We start from the raw sequence: 26,885 nt of genomic DNA on the forward strand, positions 1-26,885 counted from the left end.
CTTCACTTAGCATAATCTGCTCTAATGCCGTCCATTTCCCTGCAAATTCTATGATTTTGTCATTTTTTAATACAGAGTAATACTCCATTGTGTATAAATGCCACATTTTTTTTTATCCATTCGTCTATTGAAGGGCATCTAGATTGGTTCCACAGTCTTGCTATTGTGAATTGTGCTGCTATGAACATGGATGTAGCAGTGTCCCTGTAGTATACTCTTTTTAGGTCTTTAGGGAATAGACCGAGAAGGGGAATAGCTGGGTCAAATGGTGGTTCCATTCCCAGCTTTCCAAGAAATCTCCATACTGCTTTCCAAATTGGCCGCACCAATTTGCAGTCCCACCAGCAATGTACAAGTGAACCCTTTTTCCCACATCCTCGCCAGCACTTGTTGTTGTTTGACTTCCTAATGGCTGCAAATCTTACTGGAGTGAGATGGTATCTTAGGGTGGTTTTGATTTGCATTTCTCTGACTGCTAGAGATGGTGAGCATTTTTTCATGTACTTGTTGATTGATTGTATGTCCTCCTCTGAGAAATGTCTGTTCAGGTCCCTGGCCCATTTGTTGATTGGGTTATTTGTTATCTTATTGTCTAATTTTTTGAGTTCTTTGTATATTCTGGATATTAGGGCTCTGTCTGAAGTGTGAGGAGTAAAGATTTGTTCCCAGGATGTAGGCTCCCTATTTACCTCTCTTATTGTTTCTTTTGCTGAGAAAAAACTTTTTAGTTTGAGTAAGTTCCATTTGTTGATTCTAGTTATTAACTCTTGTGCTATGGGTGCCCTATTGAGGAATTTGGCGCCCGACCCCACAGTATGTAGATCATAGCCAACTTTTTCTTCTATCAGACGCCGTGTCTCTGATTTGATATCAAGTTCCTTGATCCACTTTGTGTTAACTTTTGTGCATGGCGAGAGAAAGGGATTCAGTTTCATTTTGTTGCATATGGATTTCCAGTTTTCCCAGCACCATTTGTTGAAGATGCTATCCTTCCTCTATTGCATGCTTTTAGCCCCTTTATCGAATATAAGATAGTTGTAATTTTGTGGATTGGTCTCTGTGTCCTCTATTCTGTACTATTGGTCCACCTGCCTGTTTTGGTACCAGTACCATGCTGTTTTTGTTACTATTGCTCTGTAGTACAGTTTGAAATCTGGTATCGCTATACCGCCTGATTCACACTTCCTGCTTACCATTGTTTTTGCTATTCTGGGTCTTTTATTTTTCCATATGAATTTCATGATTGCTTTATCTATTTCTACAAGAAATGCCGTTGGGATTTTGATTGGCATTGCATTAAACCTATAGAGAAATTTTGGTAATATCGCCATTTTGATGATGTTAGTTCTACCTATCCATGAACAGGGTATATTTTTCCATCCTCTAAGATCTTCTTTTATTTTTCTCTTTAGGGTTCTGTAGTTTTCATTGTATAAGTCTTTCACTTCTTTTGTTAGGTTGATTCCCAAGCATTTTATTTTATTTTTTTTGAGGATATTGTGAATTGAGTGGTTGTCCTCATTTCCATTTCAGTGGATTTGTCGCTGATATACAGGAATGCCTTTGATTTATGCGTGTTGATTTTATATCCTGCCACTTTGCTAAATTCATTTATTAGCTCTAATAGTTTCTTTGTAGACCCTTTTGGGTCTGCTAGGTATAGAATCATGTCACCTGCAAATAGTGATAATTTGAGTTCTTCTTTTCCTATTTTTATGCCTTTAATTTCTTTCGTCTGTCTAATTGCTCTGGCCAGTGATTCGAGAACTATGTTGAACAGAAGTGGTGAGAGAGGGCATCCCTGTCTTGTTCCAGATTTTAGAGGGAATGCCTTCAGTTTTTCTCCATTCAGAATGATGCTAGCCTGAGGCTTAGCATAGATAGCTTTTATAATATTGAGGTATGTTCCTGTTATCCCTAGTTTTTCTAGAGTTTTGAACATAAAGGGATGCTGTACTTTGTTGAATGCTTTTTCTGCATCTATCGAGATGATCATATGATTCTTATTTTTAAGCCTATTTATGTGGTGAATAACGTTTATTGATTTCCGTATATTGAACCAGCCTTGCATCCCAGGGATAAATCCTACCTGATCATGGTGCACAATTATTTTGATATGTTTTTGTATCCGATTCGCCAGAATTTTTTTGAGGATTTTTGCATCTAGGTTCATTAGAGATATTGGTTTGTAGTTTTCTTTCTTTGAAGTGTCTTTGTCTGGTTTAGGAATCAGGGTGATGTTGGCCTTGTAGAATGAATTTGGAAGTTCTCCTTCTTTTTGTATTTCCTGAAATAGCTTGAAAAGTATTGGTATTAGTTCCTCTTTAAAGGTTTTGTAAAACTCTGCTGTATACCCATCCGGTCCTGGGCTTTTCTTAGTTGGTAGTCTTTTGATGGTTTCTTCTATTTCCTCAATTGATATTGGTCTGTTTAGGTTGTCAATATCCTCCTGACTCAATCTGGGCAGATCATATGACTTAAGAAATTTATCGATGCCTTCACTATCTTCTATTTTATTGGAGTATAAGGATTCAAAATAATTTCTGATTATCTTCTGTATTTATGAAGTGTCTGTTGTGTTATTGCCTTTTTCATCCCGTATGCTAGTAATTTGAGCTCTCTCTCTTCTTCTCTTCATTAGCGTGGCTAAGGGTCTGTCGATTTTATTTATTTTTTCAAAGAACCAACTTTTAGTTTTGTCAATTTTTTCAATTGTTTCTTTTGTTTCAATTTCATTAATTTCAGCTCTGATTTTAATTATTTCTTGCCTTCTACTTCTTTTGCTGTTGTTTTGCTCTTCTTTTTCTAGGATTTTGAGATGAAGTATTAGATCATTTATTTGTTGGTTTTTCCTTTTTTTAAGGAATGAACTCCAAGCAATGAATTTTCCTCTTAGAACTGCTTTCAATGTTTCCCATAGATTCTGATATGTTGTGTCTGTGTTTTCATTTATCTCTAAGAATTTTTTAATTTCCTCCTTGATGTCTTCTATAACCCATTGATCATTCAGTAACCTATTGTTCATTCTCCAAGTGATGCATGATTTTTCCTTACTTCTTTTATCGTTGATTTTCAGTTTCATTCTATTATGATCAGATAAGATGCATGGTATTATCTCTACTTCTTTATATTGTCTAAGAGTTGCCCTGTGACATAATATATGATCTATTTTTGAGAAGGATCCATGTGTTGCTGAGAAAAAAAGTGTAACTGCTTGATGTTGGGTGGTATATTCTATATATGTCAATTAAGTCTAGGTTATTAATTATGTTATTGAGTTCTATAGTTTCCTTATTCAACTTTTGTTTGGAAGATCTGTCCAGTGGTGAGAGGGGTGTGTTGAAGTCTCCCATGATTATTGTATGGTGGTCTATTAGACTCTTGAACTTGAGAAGAGTTTGTTTGATGAACATAGCTGCACCATTGTTTGGGGCATATATATTTATGATTGTTATGTCTTGTTGGTGTATGGTTCCCTTGAGCAGTATGTAGTGTCCCTCTTTATCCCTTTTGATTAACTTTGGCTTGAAATCTATTTTATTTGATATGAGTATGGACACTCCTGCTTGTTTCCGAAGTCCATATGAGTGATATGATTTTTCCCAACCTTTCACCTTCAGTCTATGTATGTCTTTTCCTATCAAATGCGTCTCCTGAAGGCAGCATATTGTTGGGTCTTGTTTTGTGATCCATTCTACTAGCCTGTGTCTCTTAATTGGTGAGTTTAAGCCATTAACATTTAGGGTTATTATTGAGATATGGGTTGTTCTTCCAGCCATATTTGTTTATTTATGTTACTAAACATGGTTTGTTTTCCTCTTTGAATATTCCCCCCCCCTTTAGTGTACTACCTCCTGCTGTTGGTTTTCATTGATATTTTCCATTTCCTCTTCCTGTAATATTTTGCCGAGGATGTTTTGAAGAGATGGTTTTATAGCTGCAAATTCTTTTAACTTTTGTTTATTGTGGAAGGTTTTAATTTTATCTTCCATCCTGAAACTTAATTTTGCTGGATACACAATTCTTGGTTGGAACCCATTTTCTTTCAGTGTTTGAAATATGTTATTCCAGGATCTTCTAGCTTTCAGAGTCTGTGTTGAAAGATCAGCTGTTATCCTGATTGGTTTACCCCTAAATGTAATCTGCTTCCTTTCTCTTGTAGCTTTTAAAATTCTCTCCTTATTCTGTATGTTGGGCATCTTCATTATAATGTGTCTAGGTGTGGATCTCTTATGATTTTGCACATTTGGCGTCCTGTAGGCTTCTAGGATTTGGGATTCTGTCTCATTCTTCAAGTCTGGGAAGTTTTCTCCTATTATTTCATTGAATGGATTGCTCATTCCTTTGGTTTGGACCTCTATACCCTCCTGTATCCCAATGACTCTTAAGTTTGGTCTCTTTATGTTATCCCATATTTCTTGGATGTTCTGCTCATGGTTTCTTAACAGTCTTGCTGAGCTGTCTGTGTTCTTTTGAAGTTGAAATACTTTGTCTTCATTGTCTGATGTTCTATCTTCTAAGTGTTCTACTCTGCTGGTAGTATTCTCAATTGAGTTTTTAAGTTGGTTTATTGCTTCCTGCATTTCTAGGATTTCTGTTTGTTTGTTTTTTATAACCTCTATCTCCCTGTATAGTTGATCTTTTGCTTCTTGGATTTGTTTATGTAATTCATTGTCAAAGTGGTCGAAGTGGTCTTTCATTGTCTGATTTTGCTGTCTAATGTCTTCCTTGAGACTCCAGATCATCTGAAGCATGTAAATCCTGAATTCTTTATCTGACATTCCATCTCCTGCAGATATTACCTCTTCTAAAGTTGAGTTGACCTGCATTACTTGTTGTCCTTTCTTTCCTTGTCTTTTCATACTGTTCGCGTTTCTTTCTGCTTGGTGAAACTGTTGTGTTATTGATTTTTCCCCCTATATATTTATATTGCTCTTGTATAGTTGCAAAGTCTCCCTCGCAGGCGCTGGAGGTGGCTCTGCCCCTCCTCCAATTGGGGCAATGTGCCTACCACGCCGGCAGGTCGCTGGGCCTGTTCTGCTGGTGGGTTGCAGGTCCGCCTACCTTGCAGGCGCAGGCAGCGGCTCTGCCCTACTGCGGGCCGCTAGGCCTTTTCTGTCTGTCGGTTGCAGGTCCTGTCTACGTAGCAGGCGCTGGTGGCGGCTCTGCCCCTCCCCCAACCGGGGCGATGATGGGCCACTGGGCCTGTTCTGCCGGTGGGTCGCAGGTCCGCCTACCTTGCAGGCGCGTTGGGCAGCTGTGCCCCTCCGCCAGCTGCTGTGCCTGACCTGCTGGTGGGTTGCAGGTCAGCCTACCTTGCAGGCGCGTGGGCGGCTCTGCCCCTCCGCGGGTTTCTGGGTCTGTTCTGCCGGTGGGTCGCAGTTCTGCCTAACTTGCAGGTGCAGGGGGTGGCTCTACCCCTCTGTGGGCCTCTGGGCCTGTTATGTCGGTGGGTTGCAGGTCCGCCTAACTTGCAGGCGCAAGGGGCGGCTCTACCCCTCCGTGGGCCTCTGGGCCTGTTCTGTCGGTGGGTCGCAGTTCCGCCTAACTTGCAGGCGCGTGGGGCAACTGTGTCCCTCCGCCAGCTGCTGTGCCTGACCTGCCGGTGGGTTGCAGGTCAGCCTACCTTGCAGGCGCATGGGGCGGCTCTGCCCCTCCGCGGGTTGCTGGGCCTGTTCTGCCGGTGAGTGGCAGGTCTGCCTACCTTGCAGGCGCGGGGGCTGGCTCTGCCACTCTGCGGGTTTCTGGGCCTGTTCTGCTGGTTGGTCGCAGGTCTGCCTACTCTGCAGGCATGCGGCGGCTCTGCCCCTCCCCCAACGGGGCGATGTGTCTGGTGGGCCTCTGGGCCTGTTCTGTCGGTGGTCACGGTTCCGCCTACTTTGCAGGCGCGTGGGGCAGCTGTGCCCCTCTGCGGGTTGCTGGGCCTGACTTGCCGGTGGATCGACGATCCACCTACCTTGCAGGTGGGGGGGGCGGTGGGGGGGGTCGGGGGGGGCTCAACCCCTCCGCGGGCCGCTGGGCCTGTTCTGTTGGTTGCAGGTCTGTCTACCTTGTAGGCGCTGGTGGCGGCTCTGCCCCTCCCCCAGCTGGGGTGATGGCGGGCCACTGGGCCTGTTCTGCCGGTGGGTCGCAGGTCAGCCTACCTTGTAGGTGTGTGGGGCGGCTCTGCCTCTCCGCAGTTTTCTGGGCCTGTTCTGCTGGTGGGTCGCAGGTCCGCCTACCTTGCAGGTGCGTGGCGGCTCTGCCCCTCCCCCAACCGGGGCGATGTGTCTGGCGGGCCGCTGGGCCTGTTCTGTCGGTGGTCACGGTTCCACCTACCTTGCAGGCGCGTGGGGCAGCTGTGCCCCTCTGTGGGTTGCTGGGCCTGACCTGCCTGTGAGTCGCAGATCCGCCTACCTTGCAGGCGCAGGGGGGGGGTTGGGGAGGCGGCAGCAGCTCAACCCCTCCACGGGCTGCTGGGCCTGTTCTGTCTTTCGGTTGCAGGTCTGTCTCATCTTTTATTTATTTATGAATTTATTATTTTAAATTGATACATTATAGTTATACATAAACATGGAATTCATTATGATGTATATGTATATATGTGTAGCATAAGTTAGTCAATTTCATTCTGCAGTTCCTCCTCTTGCCTACCCTTCCACCTTTCCTCTCAATCCCCTTCTTCTACTCTACTGTTCTTTAATTTTTCAGGATATCCTCTACCCCTTTATTTCTCTCCTTATTTTTTCTAGCATTCCCAAAGGAGAGAAAATATTTAGCCCTTGACATTCTGAATCTAGCTTATTTCACTTAGCATGATGTTCATAAGTTTCTTTCATTTACCAGCAAATGACATAATTTTATTCTTCTTTATGGCTGAATACAATTTCTTTGTGTATAGACACCACATTTTCTTTATTCATTCATCTATTGACAGTGCCTAGGCTAGTTTCATAACTTGGCTATTGTGAATTGTGCTGCTATAAACATGGATATGCCTATATCACTATAGTATGCTGATTTTTGTTCTCTTGAATAACTATCAAGGAGTGGGATAGCTGGGTCATATAGTGGTTCCATTCCTATTCTTATGAGGAATCTCCATACTGCTTTCCAAAGTGGTTGTTCTAATTTGCAGTCTCATCAATGTGTAAGTGTATCTTTTATCTTGCTTTTTTTTTAACTTCTGCTGAGTCCATTTGCCTGTTTTCCCTGTGTTGCATTTTTGTTTGTTTTGGTCTCTCTTTCCTGAGACAGAGGCCTAATTGAAACAACTTAGTCATTTTAGCAGGTCTTAATTTGTTGTCTTCATTTCATCCCTGGCCTCTATCCCTGCCTTCAGTTCCAAGTCTCCAATTTCTGATCCTTTCAGTTTTATAGCAAAACTAGAAGGTTCCTTGTGGATGTCCCTCACTCTAAGTTCCCTCTATCCTATAGAAAATTAGATTTCAGCTTCCGTAGGTTTGTTAGGTGAACAATTGCATGTCCATCTCCTTTCCATTCACTAAAAGGTCCCTTCCTCTCCCCTCCACTTTCTCTTTCTCTGCCCTTTTTGAGTCATGCCTTTTTCCTTCCTTTCCCACCAATTCACTGGATTTAGGGAGAGAGTGGAGATAAATGCATGTATTTAATCTACTAAGTTTAACCAGAAGCTCCCCCCGCCAATCCAATTTGGTTGGTTTTTATTTTTACTACTTTCTTTGATAGTTCTTAGGTTAATTTTGCATTTGTTCTCCACGTGCTCACTTGCTATGCCAGATGTTTGAAGAAGATGTCCTTGGGGAAGAAAAATGAGGGGTTTTAAAATGTAATGTTCTTGAAATGCTCACAATGGTTCAGTGTGTGAGATCTCAAGGAGGCTGGGCTGTTTCTAACTACCAGACTCTCATAATAGAAATATAGTTTCACCTTTATTTGTGTAAACCATCAGGAGCATTTTTAAATGTTTGTAATAAAGTTTGTGGCTTATTGTTTAAAATTGAATTTAAGGTAGTAAATCAAAGCTTTCGGTGGCATATCCCTGACATCAGGGAGAGCCTGGTAAGTAGTCTCTAAGAGTTGATCAAAGGGAGTTGTTGAACATTTTTTCATGTATTTGTGTTTTGGTCCTTTAATCTGGTAGTGTTTCCAATTCCATTCTGAATACAGTAATGCACACTCCATTCCCCACTAAAGTCATCTTGGCAGCATCTGGCAATGTCTTTGCCAAATGGCCCCTGTTCAGGCATAAGCCTGCCTTTGCCATCAAGTCTATACGAGGTATGAACAATGATGACTGTCAGAAAATGGGCATCTTCCAAGCTATTATTCATAGCACATTTTTGTTCTGGTAATCAAATGAAAACTGAAAAATCAAAAAAGTAAAATTCCCTGAAAAATGACCTCTAATCCCTTGTGCCTAGGTTCACCTTTCCTAGCCAGTGAAGATGGTGTACTTGGTGGAGTGATTGTTCTCCGATCATGTAGATGTTCTGCAGAGCCTGACTCCTCCCAAAATAAACAGACACTTCTAGGTAAGTTGGACACATACATATTGTGTCTTTTTCACTTTTTCAAAACATAAAAAGGCTTATATCCTTCAGTCAATAATTTTAAGCTATGGGAAGGCCAGGGTACACTATTGACATCTAGACATCTCTATTCTACTGATCGTTATCCACAGGTAAACTTGCAAAAGATGAATGTTATTTTAAAGTACATGCTCAATGCACATTTTCCAAGTGGGCTCAGAACCTAGGAGCTTTAGTAAAGTCCAGTATTAAGAATATTAGATAATGTATTGCTCTTCTGCCTTATTACACAAAGCATTTGAGGTGACCCATAACAATATACACAGTAACAGAAGATTTCTTCCTGTCCCCATTCCTGAAAAGGAATCAGAACCATATGAAGAGCTGCTGGTCTAGAAGTTTTTTCCCCCCTATATATTCAAATAAAATAAAACAGTTCCCCAAATTTAAAACAATACCTGAATACTATATATTATTTGATTTCTTTTTGTTTCAAGAATAGTACTATCAAAACAATCTCTAACTTTAGCTTTTTCAGTGTCTACATTCTTTTCTGAAAATCATAAAAAATGTTCTCATTACATCACAAAAGCAGTTTCAGTCAAACCCCATTTCCACTTGGAGTTTCCAGGAAGCCAGTACTGGGTGTCTCTTCTCAACCAAATGTATCAAGCACAACAGCCCTGGTGAGCTGCTTCAGGGGTGATAAGACTCATTTACCCTTTGTTTCCTCTTCATCCATAGGTGGTGACGATGTTGTGTACAAATGAAAAGCCACCTGGGTACATGCTAAGCAGTCAGCCCCACATTTGGTTCCTGACATTACCCCTTTCTAGGGATGTGACATTTAACTCGTTATTTGACATCCCTAAATCTCCATTTTCTCATTTTAAATAGAGATAGAGTGGAAAATATCAGATAGGAAGGAACTTTCAAGGTCCCTTGTGTGGCCTTGTTACAGGTCTGAAAATTGTTTGCTACTTTTCCCTTCAAGAGTTAGAACTTAATTTTATTCCCCTCCAGCATGACTTAGACATTAGAGACTTGCTTCCAATGAATAAGAAGAAAACAGAAATGATAGTATGTGACTTTTGAGACTAGGTCAAAAAAAGTTATTGTGGCTTCCTCCTTGCTCTCTCTGTTGGGACACCAATTGCCATATTGGGAGTACACTCAAGCAGCACTTTGGAGAGGTCCATGTACCAAAAAATTTTGATCTCCTTTCAACAGCCAATGAGGCGCTTCAAGTAGCTCAGATCTGAATGAACCTTAAGAGGACTACACAGCTAGACAACATCTTAACTGAAATGTCATCAGAGATCCTGAGATAGAATCATTCAACAAAGTCACTACTAAATTCCTTTGCCATTTTTAGTTTTATTTTTAAATTTTGTGGTTCTGATAATTGAACCCAATCCTGAATTCCTGATCCACAGAAACTATGGGATAATAAATGTTTTCATACATCACTACATTTTGGGGTAATTTATTATGCATTAATAGATAACTAATAAGCCTTTAAACCCTCTCACCAACAAGTGGCCCTCTGGCTTATAAATGACTGCAATGACAAATGAGGATGCTCTCTGGAATCTTGAGACAGTTCTTTCAGACTTAAGTTTCCATCAGCGGATCTTGGTTCTCTGGGATCCTCTGGGACAAATCTGATCAGTTCCTAATCACTCTTTTCTAGATCATCTATTTAGCCTCCCCATATCTAGGCTCCTGTACTTTATTTTTCATGTCACACCTGCAGAGTTCCTCTAGAGTATTCTTTCTACAACAAATCTCCAGTTGGCCAAAGAATCTCACCATGGTCTCCATACCAGGGGTGAACAGGAGAGAATTGACAACAGCGCTGAAGCAGAAAGGGAAGAAATAAAAACATGTCCAGGAGAGCCACACTAATCTCAGGATTAGAAGACTAATGATCAAAACAAGAGTGTCATAAGTATATGTAATTAGTTTATTGTATGTGTAAGTGACATGTTGAATAAATTTATACATATGCTAAAATAAAACAAAACGTATCTTTTACTATTACTCCCTTACACTCTGCTTTTTTATGTTTGTTTTTGATTGACACATAATTGTACATACTTACATGGTACAATGTTGTATTTTAGTTTACCTAGCCATTGTATAATAAGCAAATCAAGATAATTGGCATATTTATCACCTTAAATTTGTATTTTTTTGTGGTGAAAACATTAAAAACTCCTGTCTTCTATATTGAAATGTTCAATGCATTAATGTTAACCATATTCATCCTACTATGCAACAGAATATCAGAATTTATTCCAACTATCTAATAGTTATATTTGTCCATTGACCAACCTCTCTATATCCCCCAACCTGTCTTCTCCTTTCCCTCTTTTCCCCACTATTCTAGTCTCAGCTTCTATGAGATCAGGTCTTTAGATTCCACTTATTATATGCTCAACTTTTAATTTTTCTATAAGGACACACACACACACACACACACACACACACACACACACACTACTCACCTCTGCTGGTCAGTTCTTTACAGGATAGATTGAAACTACCTATTTTGGTGGGAAAATCCCTTCCCACATCTGACCCCAGGATATGTTTTCAGTTATCATTTGCAACTAGTCCTTTTCCTTTCTTCATCTCCAATATTCCAAGTTCTAGACTCCAAATCACATCTTTCAAAGGATCATGTTATTTCCCCCATGAACTTGCAGATGTTGCATTTGCTGAAAATGCCCTTGCCCAATAATATTCCCTCTTTAATACCTGGATGAAATGTAAATCTTCTTGGAATTTTCTGGAAGCCCTCCCCACCAACAGATTTACCCTTCTTTGGGCTCTGTTAGCACTGTGCAGTGAACATCCCTTATAAACATCACAACCTCATCAAATATCAAAGTATTTGCCTCTCTTCCTAGGCCAGCAATTCTTAATGCTTTTTCTGAACCCAGTTGTTTGAGAAGACTAGATCACAGGTCCTAGAGCCCTAGTGACACACTGGGGTATAGGGATTTAAAATGTATTTCTAGGCATTAGAAAATTCCTCCTTTCAGGATGAAAAACGTCTACTATACAAATTAAAAAATACTGAAGGAATTAAAGAATACACCAGAAGATGGAAAGACCTCTCATGTTCCTGGATAGGCAGAATTAATATCGTTAAAATGGTCATATTACCCCAAGTCATTTACATATTCAGTGCAATCCACATCAAAATACCAATGCCATTCTTCACAGAACTAGAAAAAAAAAAAGTCCTAACATTCATATCAAATAACAAAAGACCCAGAATAGCCAAAGCAGTACTGAATAAAAAGAGCAATGCTTTTAGTATCACAATGCCCAATTTCAAATCATACTACAGAGTCATAATAACAAAACCAGCATGGTACTGGCACAAAAACAGACATGCAGAGCAATAGAATAGAATAGAAGACAGAAATAACCTCACCCAGTTACAGTTATCTGATTATTGACAGATGTGCCAAAAACATACATTAGGAAAAATGATAGCCTCTTCAAGCAATGGTGCTGGGGAAACTGGTTATCCATATGTAACAGATCCCTATCTCTCACCCTATACAAAAGTTGGATCAAAGACTCAGGAAATAGATCATAAACTTTGCAACTATTGGAAGAAAAAATAGAGGAAATAGATAGGTGTAGGCAAAGACTTCCTGAATAGACCTTATGTAACTCAGGAAATAAAAATCAACAAATGGGATGGCATTAACTTAAAAAGTTTCTGCACAGTGAATGATTGATATACAGAACCTTTAAAGAACAAAAATCTTCACTGTAACCTGCCTAATCCTCATATCTGTATCCTGTGTCACATCCAGCCTCACAGTTTCTATATTCAAGAACTGTCTATGCGGGGCAGATGGCACACACCTGTAATCCTAGTAGCTCAGGAGGCTGAGGCAGGAGGATCCCAGAGTTCAAAGTCAGCCTCAACAAAAGCGAGGTGCTAAGCAACTCAGTGAGACCCTATCTCTAAATAAAATACAAATCACTGAGGATGTGGCTCAGTGGTTTAGTACCCCTGAGTGGACCCGCCAACCCCCATGAATGAACTATGAATTCCTGCATACAATGTAGTTTCTACTCAGTGTCCTTGTTCCTGCTGTGAGGCTTCTCAGGAATTCCTTTCCTTCCCAACTTTATCTGGCTAACTGCTATGGCATCTTCAAGGTTTAGTTATTTTACCTAGCCTTTTCTTTAAAATGCCCCTATGAAAACAAAGTAAAAATAACACCCTCAGCTGTCCAGGGTGACCTAATACCACAGTCTGGGGACTGTCAAGAGAAAAAAAGCATTTGGGAGCTTTTTGCACCCAATCTGAGCAGTGGTCACCCTTTCCATCAAAAAGCAGGGAGGGCGACACATCTGACCTTTCCATATACCCAATCCATAGGTGTACACTACTGGTCCTCTGAAGCTTTCCTTGAGATAATCAGGATATTTGCTAGTACTACCCTTTCTCATACAACCCTTGGGAAATTGCAAATCCTAAAAACAACACAGAGGTTCAGGAGGCACGAGCAGTATTAGCAATAATTTTTGTCCTGGGAGGTGATGCTTCCACAGGTACATGCTATAAGCAGGTGTAGGAAATAAGCACTTTGGATAAGAATTAGATATAAGGCTATTCAGAGCAGAGTATTTACAATATCAAGTAATTGGGAAAGTTAAGCCTAATGGTATAATATAACAATGTTTATAAATTATTATATGTCCATAAGATGTAACATTTTTGATCACACCACTTTTGGTCATGTTTTTGAATTTTTAAAGACTGATGTCATAAAATGTCAGATTTGTAGCGATGATGAAGTAAAAGCAATGTATAAATAATCTCCACAATAAAAAACTCAATATCCCAATTAATAAATGGGCAAATGAACTGAACAGACTTCTCAAAAGGAAGTAATGATAAACAGTTCTGTGAAGAAATTGCCAATAATTATTTGAGGAAACATTCAACATCCTTAGCCATCAAGGAAATGCAAGTCAAAACTACAATGAGATTCATCTCACTACAGTCAGAATGGCAGTCATCAAGAATACAAAATGCTGGTACAGTGATGAGAATGCGGGGAAAAGGAACTCTTAAATTCTTAAACATTGTTGGTGGGAATGTAAATTAGTGTAGCCACTGTGAAAATCAGTATAGAGGTTCCTGAAAAAGTTAAAAACAGAACTGTCATATGATCCAGCTATACCATTTCTTGGTATTTATCCAAAAGAATTAAAAGTCAGCCTACCCATATTTTTTAATATTTATTTTTTTTAGTTGTAGTTGGACACATATATACCTTTGTTTTATTCATTTATTTTTTTATGTGATTCTGAGGATTGAATCCAGGGCCTTGCACACTCTAGGCAAGCACTCTACCACTGAGCCACAACCCCAGCCAAGCATACCCATATTTTTACTGAAGCATAATTCACAATAGCCAAGTCATGAAATCAGCCTAGGTGTCTGTCAAGTGATGAATGAATTAAGAAAATGTGGTATATACACACAGTGAAGTTTTAATTCTGCTTTAAAGAAGAGAAAAATTATGTCATTTGCAAGAAAATGGGTGAAACTAGAGATCATAATGTTAAGTGAAATAAATCAGACTCAGAAAAGTATCCTGTGTTTTCTTTATATATGGAAGCTAGAGGGAAACAAACAAACAGGAAAAATTAAAAAGAAATGATACCATGAAAGTAGAAGGAAGACCTTATAGTAGAAGATTGAGTTGGGGAGGGAGATGGGTAGAGTGGAGGAAGTACTGGGGAGTGACGTTGATCAAATTTGTTATTATGTAAGTACATATATGCCACAATGAAAAACACCATTTTGTGTAATTAATATGCACTAATTAAAAATAAAGAAAATTCCTCCTGATAATCATACCACCATATAGTGAGCCATTTGAGGACAGGGATTGTGGGGTTTCCAATAATTTGGGGGTAAATGAATTAAGTGCAAAATCAAGGTTTGTTATTATCTAGCAGAACATTTTTAAAAAGTCAACTACTCTCCCAGAAAGATGAAATGTTGCATAAAATATCCTCATTTGCTCTAAAAAACAAACAATATGGGTTGGGAATTTGGATAACGAATGTCTAGGAACAAGATTTGGAGACAGTTTAAATGGATTGCAGAAGACAGCCTCTTCAGACAGCCTTGTGTAAGGACAGTTTGGATGTGAACACTTTTGCAACACTCATCCTACCACCTCCCACTCCCCAGATCATGAGATGCTGACAATGCCCAGCCTACAAATCACAGATTTAACACAAAGCAAATGCTTGTCTCTGGATGCAGCAGCTGAAAAGAATTAATTTTCTCTCTGCTTTTAGGGGGGGAAAGCCAATATATTTTTACCTGCTAAAGTATAATTGCATGTGCTTTCCAGGCGTCTGCAGAAGTGCTTTATGGGAGCTGTTGTATATAACAAGGTTAGGACATGTGCAAATAAAGGCTCATCAAGCCTTTCAGTGAAAGCAGTCAGTTCTTTGCTATGTTAAGCTTGTGATTAGATACAGGTGATCAAAATATATGCAAATATGTGGCATAAACAACCATTCTTATTGAAGGGATACATTTTTTCCTTTGTACCCTGTACACCATAGATTGATTGGAGCCTGGTTGACCCTATGAAGTTCAGAAGTTCCTGCTGTGGAGTGGTTAGTGGGAAGCAGTGAGTATTAGGGCCAATTGGAAACAGACTGTATATATTAGGAAACTCTTAAGCAATCCAGGATAGATGTATATGGGCTTCTAGGAGTAAAAAAGTTTGTGCGTTTGGCCAGTGGCCAGTGGCCACTGAGCCAAGCCTATGTTGAAATCCCACATTCTAAACAGATTTTAGGCCCACAGTTTATGCAGAGTCTGACTATCTGATGAGCACACATGCTATTACTTTGCCATTAACTTAATCCCACCTGATTCAGAGAATAACTTTAGGTTCTTTTCATTCTGGGAATATGTTTATGGCGCTGATAATGAAGTTTTGTGTATGATACTGCTTCCATCTGTCCAGCTACCACTTTTCCCCTTGTCTTTTTTATTTCATCTTTTACTATGGAATGTTTCATATATTTTTTAAAGAAGGGCATCATAAATTTGTAAGTTATAAAGGGTAATAATAAAATGAACACCTGTGGGCCTGCCAATAGCCTAAAAATTGCCCATCATTCTTATCTTTGAAGCCCATGTGTGGGCTTCTTTGATTTTCCTACTTTGTTTCCCCCATTTTTTATTTTGTGTTTACCCCTTGGTTTTTCTTAAAGCCTTTTCACTTCTATTCATCTCCTCAAAAACTGTTGTTATTGTTGCTTGATTTTGAACTTTATATAAATGATATGTAATTTATTCTATGAGGATTTTTGCTTTTTCTTACATAATTACCTGGAAGGACAATGAATTCGTTTATCATTTTAGGCCTAACATTATCAAATGAAACTCTTCTATTTTTGCCAACTAGAACTTAAATATGGTGTCCACCCCTCTCTGAGCTTTCTTAGAATAGGCAAAATATTTTTGTATCCAATACTTTTGTTTTTATTGTTGTTGCTGGTACCAAAACATGCTGTGGTTTAAAAATAAAAAATGTTTGATTGAATTGATGCTTCCTGAAACATTAAAAAAAAAAAATAAAAGGTCATTTTACTGTAAGTTAAAATCCCAACTGCCTTTTGGTTTTACTGGCATTAAAAATTTGGCGAGCCCATATAAACACATGTACTTCAAAAGAGCTTCATTCTCGAGGCACCAGCAATATCACTTCTTTCCATTACATGGGACACGCCACTGTGAGCGCTTATGACTAGGCATTTCTGCAAGGCTTCTGTGAGCAAAAAACTAGTCGTCAAAGAGAAGGCAAGTTAGCTTTTAGACTAGTAGGAAGAAAGAGGCCTTGTGGATGTTTGTCTTATATTGATAATTTATCTGAAAAATTGGATTAAAACTTTGTTCTGTGTGAGGGTCCAGTGATCATAGGAAGCTCGTTTGTTTATTGCCTGCTTTGGAATTGTTACATCTTCACTGCAGCTCTAACAGATAAACTGGCATTTTAATTATTACTTAAGGGTCAGATAGAAAGATGCAAATTAAATAACTTAGATGCCAAATGAATAAGGCAGATATGACATTTAAACTTGACAATGACTGAGAGTAGCATTAATCTGTTGAGATAGTTCTCTAAGACTGTTATTTTCAGAGTAGCTTTTGTTTTTAAAACACAAAGATATTGATTACAAGTAGCTATCATCTGCTTTATATATTCCATTAAATATCATTAAGATGCTTTTCAAAAATTAGGGATAGATTTTCATTTGCAATTTTCTTTTCCATCATAAGAAGTAGAGTTCTATCTATATTCAACCAGAAGTTTGGGGGTTTTTGTTTTTTGGCTATGAAATTTTCTATCTGAAATATAAAGATTTTAAAATAGCCTTGTAGTAGTAATTAAGTAATTCTTATGGTAGATCTTCTAAAACCTCAGGAAAGCATTTTGGCAATTTTTTAAGTCAATTTTCATCTATTTAGAGGGTAATAGAGATCACTGTGGTATAAAATAAAGACTAAAACATTGTTGAATGAATAAAATTGTGTTTCAGTAAAAGTCATTTTACTGAATGGTTTTCTGTTCACCAGAGAACTTGTGAGTCACAGCCTGTGGCCCCCTATTTCCGTCAGTTTCTAATACAATAAGATGATAAAACATAAAGAGAACTAAAAATGTCCTTTAGGGCTTATATTACAATTTGATTCACATCCCTGTCATTTCAACCAGCATCCTTATTTATTCTTGAACAAACCTGAATGAGCCTTGGAAAGCGAGAATGATTATTTTCTTGGCTTAGTGTAACTGGGATTCTATAGAACTCAATCCCGATTGCTCCCTAGACAGTTCAGTGGTGAAAGTTTTTCAGGGAAGTGTGCCAACTCAGTTACTTCATGACCATAATGGGACATGCATTGTATGAATCTTAAGGATTCCATGTCAGAACAGTAAAGCATTTTTGTACCTTAAAAAAAAAAAAAAAAAAAAGATGAATTCTCTATTGGGTTATAAAGAACCTTACAACCAGGGAGTGAAATCTACAGAGATAAGAGAAGTCTGTTCTGTTTACAGTTCCTCATTCTTCCCATTTAAATTTTTTTTTCTTTATTCATTAAGGAGTAACTTAAACACTGTGCAAAATGTCCTAGGGTATGCCATTCGACCTAAGGCTAAGGAGCGGTGGTTGACTTGGCAACTGCCCAGCCCAAGAAGGTTCTGATTTTAGAGTTCTGTTTTCCTTGCAAGAAAGTCTGGGATGTGAAGCCAAGCAGAGAGGTTTTAAATGCGTGCGGGAGCCAGTGCAGCTGGGGATTGTTAACAATTGTAGGACATTTTTTTTTTTTTCTTAAACCAGTGGCTGAGAGCTTCTTTCCTGTTAGAAAAGATAATTCATTTGGATAGAAAAAACTTGCTTGCAACCTGGTAAGGAAACTTTTATTTTGTTTAATTTGAACAGGATGTCATTGTGGGTGATATTGAAGGAGAAAGAAGTATCCTGAGAGAAGCATTATGCAAGGGGTAGCTTGTTGCTCTAATATTAACCAGTGAGGTGGTCATTTAAATGCCACTAGGAGGCAAAGCACTGTAATTGAGCTTAGGGCAGCCTCATATAGCAGAGTACCACTAAGACTGAAATAAAGCCACACTTGAGCATTATATTCAATAGTTAAGTTGCTTGCTCCAAAGCACTAATACAACTTGCTGGAAAGACTGGCTTCTAAGATTATATACTGATTCATTCTGAATGTCCCTGTAATGCCATTAACCTATTATTATTAAGGAACACATATATGGCTCATCTCTACCAAAACCGTTCTCTGCAACTGGCACAAAATCATGATGTGCACTTTTTTTCATATCATTCTTTGTATGACATAATGGTGAAAAGTCAATTGGTGGAGAAGAATCCTGCCAAATCCCTATGTCCATTTTTCACATATTAAGTATACTCAGGAACTTACTGTAACATGTTCTTAATGTGAGGTCTTTTCATGTGTGGGATTTTCTAGTAGACTCACAAATCTAAGGACTTCGGCCTTAAAAACAGTGATCCTTTTTGAATCAGGAGTTGAGGTTGTAAACAGTCACTGGCTGTTATCAAAGAAAATAATCATTAGTGAAAGGCTGGGAGCTTCTCTAAATGGAAATAAACTTGAGCCTGATCACACCAAAGACCATATAGCTAGAACTTCCACAGGCCCAGACATACCACTCCAGGCCACTCATTTGCCCTGTGTGTTGTGTGAGTTCACAGTCTCTCTCCTTCATGCAACAATTGCATGGAGAAGAATGCCGGTACTATCAAGTTGCATTTCCCAGATTCAATTAGAGTCAGTTTTTAATATTCTGTGGGACAATATAATCTCCCAATCAGGAAACTAACCTAGATGTCTAAATATCATTAATGTTAAGAAATGCTACTCTTTTATTGACATATTGATTTCTGTCTATGTAACTGTAGTTTAACAACTACATTTGCTGCATTTTAATTATAAACTAGGGATTTACTAATAATGGAACAGTTTTGACAGAGGTAAACTTTACCTTTGAGACAAATAAATGTTTGTTACTTATTTTAAAAAATGCATGATTTTGGCTTTTTTTCCTTCTTCTTTTTCTAATGGAAAAGCAGTTTGGGGAAGTTGCCTGATAAATTTTTTTGTTTTATTTTGATTGCTCTTTGAACATAGTAGATTTTGTCCTAAATATGTGTGCTTAGTATGAATAAATAAGGATTTATTAATGTACCCTCATAAGATTTGGTTATCTTTTTATATAATTATGAGACAAGAAACATTTTGAAAACATTCGATGAGCTTCACATTATGATAAAACATGAAAGACAATTAAAAGTATATGAGAGGGCTGGTGTTGTGGCTCAGTGATAGAGCACTTTGCTTTGTGTGTGAGGCTCTGGGTTTGATTCTCAGCACCACATAATGATAAATAAATAAAATAAAGGTCCATCGACAACTAAATATATGTATAAAAAAGAAGTATACTGAAATAGGCTGGGGTTGTAGTTCAGTGTTAGAGAGCTTGCCTAGCACATGTGAGCCAATGGGTTAGATCCTCAGCACTACATAAAAATAAATAAATAAAATAAAGGCATAAAAATGTATATGGTAACATCTTATTAAATCAAATTTCAGTAGTTCAATCATGGTAAACAAAATAAGCCAGACTCAAAAGTCAAAGGATGGATGTTCTCTTTCATATGTGAAAGCTAGAGAAAGAAAAGATTAAAAAGGTATCTCATGAAAATAGAAGAGAGACCAGTAGTGTAGAGAGGAAGGAGATGAGGGGGAGGTAGAAGAGGCTAAGGGAAGCGGGTAACTAGTGAATGAAATTGACCAAATTATCTTTTGTGCACATATGAATATGTCACATGAATTCCACTAACATGCATAATTATTATGCACCAATAATTTTTTTTCATTTAGTAGTTCATATTGTCTTAATCTAAACTGAGAAGAAATTAATTCTTTATAGATAATGTAGACGAACAGGGTAATCAAAATTCCTAGGAGCATTTTTAAAAAAGAAAGATAAATAAAAATGGGACAAAATTCTGAAGTTTTAGAAGGAATGTTTGGTGAAAGATGGGTTGACCTCTACACAAGCCTCTTAGTTAACCAGTTCCCAGTAGCAATCACTGTTGCTAGTTTCTAAAATATTTATGCACAGAGACTGTGTGGATTTACTATCATGTTCAGTATGTTTCTCTTTAATTTTTTTTCACAAATTGGCAGTGTCATCTCTATAGATTATTTTCCACCTTACCTTTTTTTCCAGCCAAACTATCTTGTAGATTATTGTTAATTAATGAGTTCTAAAGTCAATTTAGTGAGTCAGAAGCAGAATATTTTAAATACAAGTAGCCTATCAAGAACCCAGTAGACTGAATACACTGCAAGTAAAAAGGCTAGTTTGTAAAATTTCAGTTATAAATCAATGTGTATCTTAAGTGCCAACGTGTAGTTTTTTTATATCATTTTATTTTGGTTTTGGATTTGTTTCATTTTATTTTGGTTTTGGAATTTTATTTTGGTTTTGTTTCATAGTCAAAACATTTGAAAAAAAAAGTATATCAGTGATTTCATATCACCCACATAGAACTTCCTCATTCATTTTTTATTGTTGCATAGTAAATATTCCATTGTATAGGTTATCATAGCTATTCCTATATCCATCTACCAGTAAGCAAGTGATCTGTTTTCAGTTTCTTACTAATTAAAACTGTTTCAGTGAATATTCTTTGAAATATTTTATGCATATAGAAACACATCTCTAAAATAAATACCTTGAAGTGAAGTTTCTAGATCAAATGGTTAATTATAATTATTCCTGAATTCCATATTTGTTAATTTGCATACCTGCTAAAATTTATTTATAACCCCCAAATCAGAATTTCAGTACTTTCTTAGACATTTTTTTGCCCAAGTGGTGAAAATTTGGTGTCATCTGATGCACATATTCCCAGTTGAGGTGAACAAGGAAACCTTGTGCCTTCTTGTTTCAAGCTCTTATACTGGAAATGTCTTTTTCAAGTCTTTTTAGTGCCATACTTTCTTCATTTGCCTTTTGTTGATGATTTAGTTGTTCAAATTGTCCCCCAAACATATGCTAAAGTGTTTCTAGTGTTCCGGAGTGCAAGAAGGTAGTGGTGTCTTACAGAGAAACCTCCATGCATGTTAGATAGTCTCTCCCAGGCTCAAGCTGCAGTACTCATGGCTGTGGAGTCATTGTTAATGAACAAACAACGTAGTCCATCTAGAAAAAGAAGGGAGAAATTCACCAATCTGTATGTGAGGCTGCTTCAGAAAATGCTGAAGTAACATCTATGTATAAAGATATGGGAAAGCAGCTGATTACGTGGATTCATGAAATGATAACCACCAATTTAAAAAGCATAGAGGACAGTATTGTTATAAGACTTTTTAGAGCCAAAGAAATTTACAGGCACATTACATGGGGCCAAGAAAATGTTAAGCCATTCTTAGGTGGTGTTATTATAAAGAAATGCTGTGTTAAATTAATTATTTGTAAGAAATGTATGTTAAGGCAAATTATATTATTATTTGTGTATTGTGTGCATGTACGAATATGTAACAACAAATCCCACCAGTATGTACAATGATAATGCACCAATACAAAAATGTGGAGAAAAATTTTTTTAAAGGTTTCTTTAAATAAAAACATACATAAAATAAGGGTATTTATTAATAAGTTGTTAAAAATGTGACTAGGGGTCAACAGGAACTTATTTACCCCTTTGTTTCTCTTAAAAGCAATGAGTCAGTATTTGTAAATTCAGTGTTAATTACAACCTTATAGAACATAATTACCCTGAATTATGAATGCATATTTCTAAATGGTCATATTCTCACCACCATATGAGACTACTATCTTCTTCCCTCTCAACTCTGTTATTTTAAGCCTTTTAATATATGAAGACTAATAGTTGAATAATGGTATCTAATGATTATAATTTCTTTTTATTTAGTATGAATAATGTAGAGCATCTTTTCATATGTTTTAGAGTTATCCCTGATAACCTTTTTGTTTTTTCTTTGGATATTTGTCTTTTCTTATTGATTTGGAATAAATATTTTAGTATTCAAAAGAATCAACCCTTTGTGCTAAGAATTAATTGCCAATATTTTCCTAGATTTGTCATTCATCTCTTGAATTTTTTCCACATGGTAAAATGCTATATATACCTATGTATTTTAAAAATGTAATTAAATTTATTGATCTTAAAAAGCCTTCCTTAAGAGTAAAATGATTTAATAATTGTGTTTGATGTCTTATGGTCCTTTGGTGTTTGTAAAGATTTTAATCTTCTTAATATGTAATGCTAATTATAAATACTTTTTATAAAAAATTATATTATAAAAATGATTAATTTTCAGAGTAAAAGAATGTAGGTTTGAGGATCCAAGAATTTAGCTTGACTTTCATTTTGTGCACTTACTAAATGACCTAAGCCATACTATGTCCCTTTCCTGAGGCCCATATTTTGAACTGGTTTCTGCATATCAGAAAACATTCAACCTTTGACTTTCTATGTCTGGTCCATTTCACTTAGCATGAGAGTCTCCAATTCCATCCATTTACCAGCAGATGCCATAATTTCACTCTTCTTTATGGCTGACTAATACTCCATCATGTATATAAATCACATTTTATTTTTAAAAAAAATTTTTTTTGTAGTTGTAGATGGACAAGATGCCTTTATTTTGTTTATTTTTATGTGGTGATAAGGATTGAACCAAGGGCTTCACACATGCTAGGCAAGTGCTCTGCCCCTGGACTATATAGCTCTAGCCCACCACATTTTCTTTATTCATTCATCTGTCAAAGGTTGGTTCCAAAGCTTGGCTATTGTGAATTGTGCTGCTATAAACACTGATGTGACTGTATCCCTATATTATGCTGATTTTAGATCTTTTGGATATATAACAAGGGGTTGGGTAGCTGGGTCACATGGTGGTTTCATTCCCAGTTTTTGAAAGAATCTCCATATCGCTTTCCTGAGTGATTGCACTGATTTTCATTACCATCAACAATGTATGACTGTCCTGTTGTCTCCACATCCTCACCAATGCTTATTATTTGTTTTCTTGATAATTGCCATTGTGACTGGAGTGAGATGAAATCTCAATGTAGTTTTGATTTGCATTTCCCTAATTGCCAGAGATATTGAACATTTTTTTCATATATTTGTTGGTCATTTGTATTTTTTCTCTTGAGAAGGTGTCTGTTTAATTCTTTTGCCCATTTATTAATTATTTGTGGTATTGGGGGATGGTGTTAAGTTTTTTGAGTTCTTTCTTTATTCTGGGCCATTAAAAGCAACTGACAAAAATCTTCTTCTCTCTAGGATTTGTCTTCACACTATTAATCATTTCCTTTGTTTGGCAGGTTTTTAAATTGATGCCATCCCACTTAATTGATTTTTGGTTTTCTTTCTTGCACATTAGGAGTCTTGTTAAGGAAGTTGGTATATATGGTTCCTATACCAACTTCCTTATTGGAGTGTTGGGCCTAACATTTTCTCTTAGCAGTTGCAGAGTTTCTGGTCTAATTCCTAGGTCTTTTGGTCCACTTTGAGTTGACTTTTATACAGGGCATGAGACAGGGGTCAAGTTTCATTTCTCTACAAATGGATTTCCAGTTTTCCCAGTACCATTTGTTGAAAAGGTTATCTTTTCTCAACATATGTTTGGCAACTTTGTCTAGTATCAGGTAACTGTATTTATGTAGGTTTGTCTCTGTGTCTTCTATTGTATTCCATTGCTCTTCATGACAGTTTTGGTGCCAGTACCATCCTGTTTTGCTTACTATTGCCCTTTAGTATAATTTGAGGTCCAATATTATGATGCCTATAGCATTGTTCTTTTTACTCAGGATTTCTTTAACTCTTCTGGGTCTCTTATTTTTCCATATGAATTTTACTGCTACTTTTTCTAGTTCTGTGAAGAATATTATTCGTATCATGTAGGGACTATATTGAATCTGTATACTGCTTTTGGTATTATGTCCATTTTGATGATATTAATTCTGCCAGTCTAAGAACATTGAGAGGTCTTTCCATTCTTTAAGGTCTTTTTCAGTCTCTTTCTTTAGTGTTCTGTAGTTTTCATTTTAGAAGTCCTCTACCTCCTTCATTAGATAAATTCCAAAGTATTTTATTTTATTTTTTGAGGTTATTGTGAATAGGACAGTTTTCCTAATTTCTTTTTCAGCAGGTTTATTATTGGAGTATAAGAAAGCAATTGATTAATATATGTTGATTCTGTGTCCTGCTTCTTTACTAAATATGTTTATTAGCTCTAGAAGTCTTTTGGTGGAGTTTTGGGGTCTTTTAAATATAGGATCATGTTATTTGCAGATAGTTTTCATATTTCTCTCTCTTTAATTTCTTTCTCTTGCCTGATTTCTTTGTATAGAGTTTCAAGGACTATCTTGAATAGGTGAGAGTGGACATTCCTTTCTTGTTCCTGCTTTTAGAAGAAATGTTTTCAGTTTTTCTCCATTCAGTATGATGTTGGCCTTGGGTTTGTCACAAATAGCCTTTACAACGTGTAGTAAGTTCTTTCTATCCTTAGTTTCTCTAGTGTTTTAAACATGAATGGGTGTTGAATTTTTTAAAATGCTTTTTCTGCATCTATTGAGATAATCATGTGATTCTTGTCCTTAGCTTTATTTATGTGGTGAATTACATTTATTGATCTGTGTATGTTGAACCAGCCTTGCATCCTTGTAACTAAATCCACTTGATCATGGTGCACTATCTTTGTAATGTATTTTTGTATGTGATTTGCCTATATTTTATTAAGATTTTTTGCAACTATGTTCATCAAGGATACTAGCCTGAAGTTTTCTTTCCTTGATATGTATCTGTCTGATTTTGGTATCAGGGTGACACTGGCTTCATAGAATGAATTTGGCAGTGTTCCTTCCTTTTCTATTACTTGGAATAATTTGAGGAGGATTAGTATTAGTTTTTCTTTAAAGGTCTGGTAAAATTTAACTGATAATCCATCCAGTCCTGGGCTTTACTTGGTTGGAAGGCTTTTGATAGCTGCTACAATTTCATTACTTGATTTAAAAAAAAAAATCTAGTGTTTTTATCCTCTGCTTTCATGATTTTATTGACTACATTTCCAGGCATTTTTTGTTTGTTTCTTTTTGTCTACCTCCTGAGCAGTTTTCACCTTAATATTTGCAACAAAATAAGAAATTATAATTTTAGAAATGCCTTAATATTGTATTTGAATACAGTTCGTTATTACTACTCTATGAGGAGCTTCAGTTAAGACTTGAGTGCCTTTACTCTATTAGGCAATTTAAAATATCCCAGACCTTGCTCGGGACTTTAAGATTTTTGAAGTTCAAAGCAGATGTGTGTGGAAGAAAAACATCTGGTGAGGAGAACTTGCTTCATTGCGTGATGCTGTTTTCCTGCACTCCTCTGACGAGCGTCTGTTGAGCACGTTGGCAGGTTTGATAATTAATTAATGATGAGGGAATGAACCATCTATCTGAGGAACTCAGTTTTGCCTCACACTGCTTCTTTCTTCCCCACATGTCTGGCAAAGCCTTCAGAGTCTAGGACTGCTAATCCCACAGTTGTGTCTCAACTCAAACACTTGTCTTAGGCATAATTAGCTCAGAAATAAACAGATGGATGGCCTGGGACAGAGAGGGCTTAGTGTTGAGCAATTTAGTTTTATTATCAGTAACTTCAGAAATTTTTGTTGGAAAGTACATCAAAACTTTAAAAATTTAGTATTTTGAAAGAATATACTTGAAGTTCACAATTTCATGTGGATTTCTGTGTTTGAATTTTTCTTTTTGTAACATTTTATTTAAATATAATTTCTTACTTACATTTAAGTTGCAAGAATAGAACAGAAGGCACCCATGATTTTTTTCCCCAGATTTACCTAACATTCTCATTTCTTTCCATTAGTTCCCTTTTTTCCTTCCTCTACACACATACACACACACACACACACACACACACACATGCACACACACACACACAGGTGAGGGGAGGGAGAGGGAGCAGGGTAGGGAGGTAGGGAGAAAGAGAGAAAGAAGACAGGCATTTTTTTTCCTTAATTATTTCAGAGTGAAATGGCAATTTTGACTCCTTTATTCCTAATACTTCAGTGTGTATTTCTTAAGGCCATTTTTCTAGATAATCACAATGCACATATCAAAATCATAACATTTAATATTGATTGATTCCACACTACTATCTAGCCATTTCAAATGCCAGCCATGTTCTCAAAAATGTCCATTCTAACATCTGCTACATTACCCTGGTCCAGGATATAATCCATTACTGCATTTTGCATTTAGTGTCATGTTGTCTTTAAACTAGGGCAGCTTCTCATCCTCCTTTGTATTTTTTGATTTTGACAATTTTGAGGAGTTAAAACAAGATATTGAGTAGAGTGTTGCTAGATCAGGTTATTGGATGTTTCCTCATTCAAATTCTGGTTCTGTGTTTTTGGCAGAACACCATGTGTCTCAATGTGTCTTTTCTAAAGGCACATTTGTGCCTTAATTGGCCAAATTAGCTTGGATCATTTGGTTAAGTTGGAGTCCATTGGTTTTTTCACAGTGCACTTACAGTTTGCCACTTTATATTTAATATGAATTTTGTGAAGAGATATTTTGGTGTAAATAACCTCTCCCTCTTCAAATCTTTACCCACTAGTTTTAGCAACCATGATGATTTTTCTAACTCTGTTATTTCTTCTGTATTTATTTATTAGTTGGCTTTCTTCTGCCAGGAAGAGCTTATCTTTGCCAT

At 37.1% G+C, this 26,885-nt stretch overlaps 1 protein-coding gene across 5 annotated transcripts in view; it reads left to right on the forward strand.

Moving 5' to 3' along the window:
* The window catches only part of Tasp1 (taspase 1), a 286,082-nt gene that overhangs the window by 229,834 nt on the left and 29,363 nt on the right, over positions 1–26,885 (forward strand). For 4 of the 5 annotated variants that reach the window (XM_076848949.2, XM_076848952.2, XM_076848950.2 and 1 more), the window contains one exon: positions 8,382–8,492. In XM_076848949.2, the coding sequence (XP_076705064.1) occupies positions 8,382–8,492 (111 nt within the window). Of the gene's footprint in view, positions 1–8,381; positions 8,493–10,245; positions 10,426–26,885 lie in introns of those variants that run through there. The other variant, XM_076848953.1, reaches the window with a different exon arrangement.

The sequence above is a fragment of the Callospermophilus lateralis genome, chromosome 3 (assembly GCF_048772815.1).
Source record: "Callospermophilus lateralis isolate mCalLat2 chromosome 3, mCalLat2.hap1, whole genome shotgun sequence".
Taxonomy (NCBI): Eukaryota; Metazoa; Chordata; class Mammalia; order Rodentia; family Sciuridae; genus Callospermophilus; species Callospermophilus lateralis.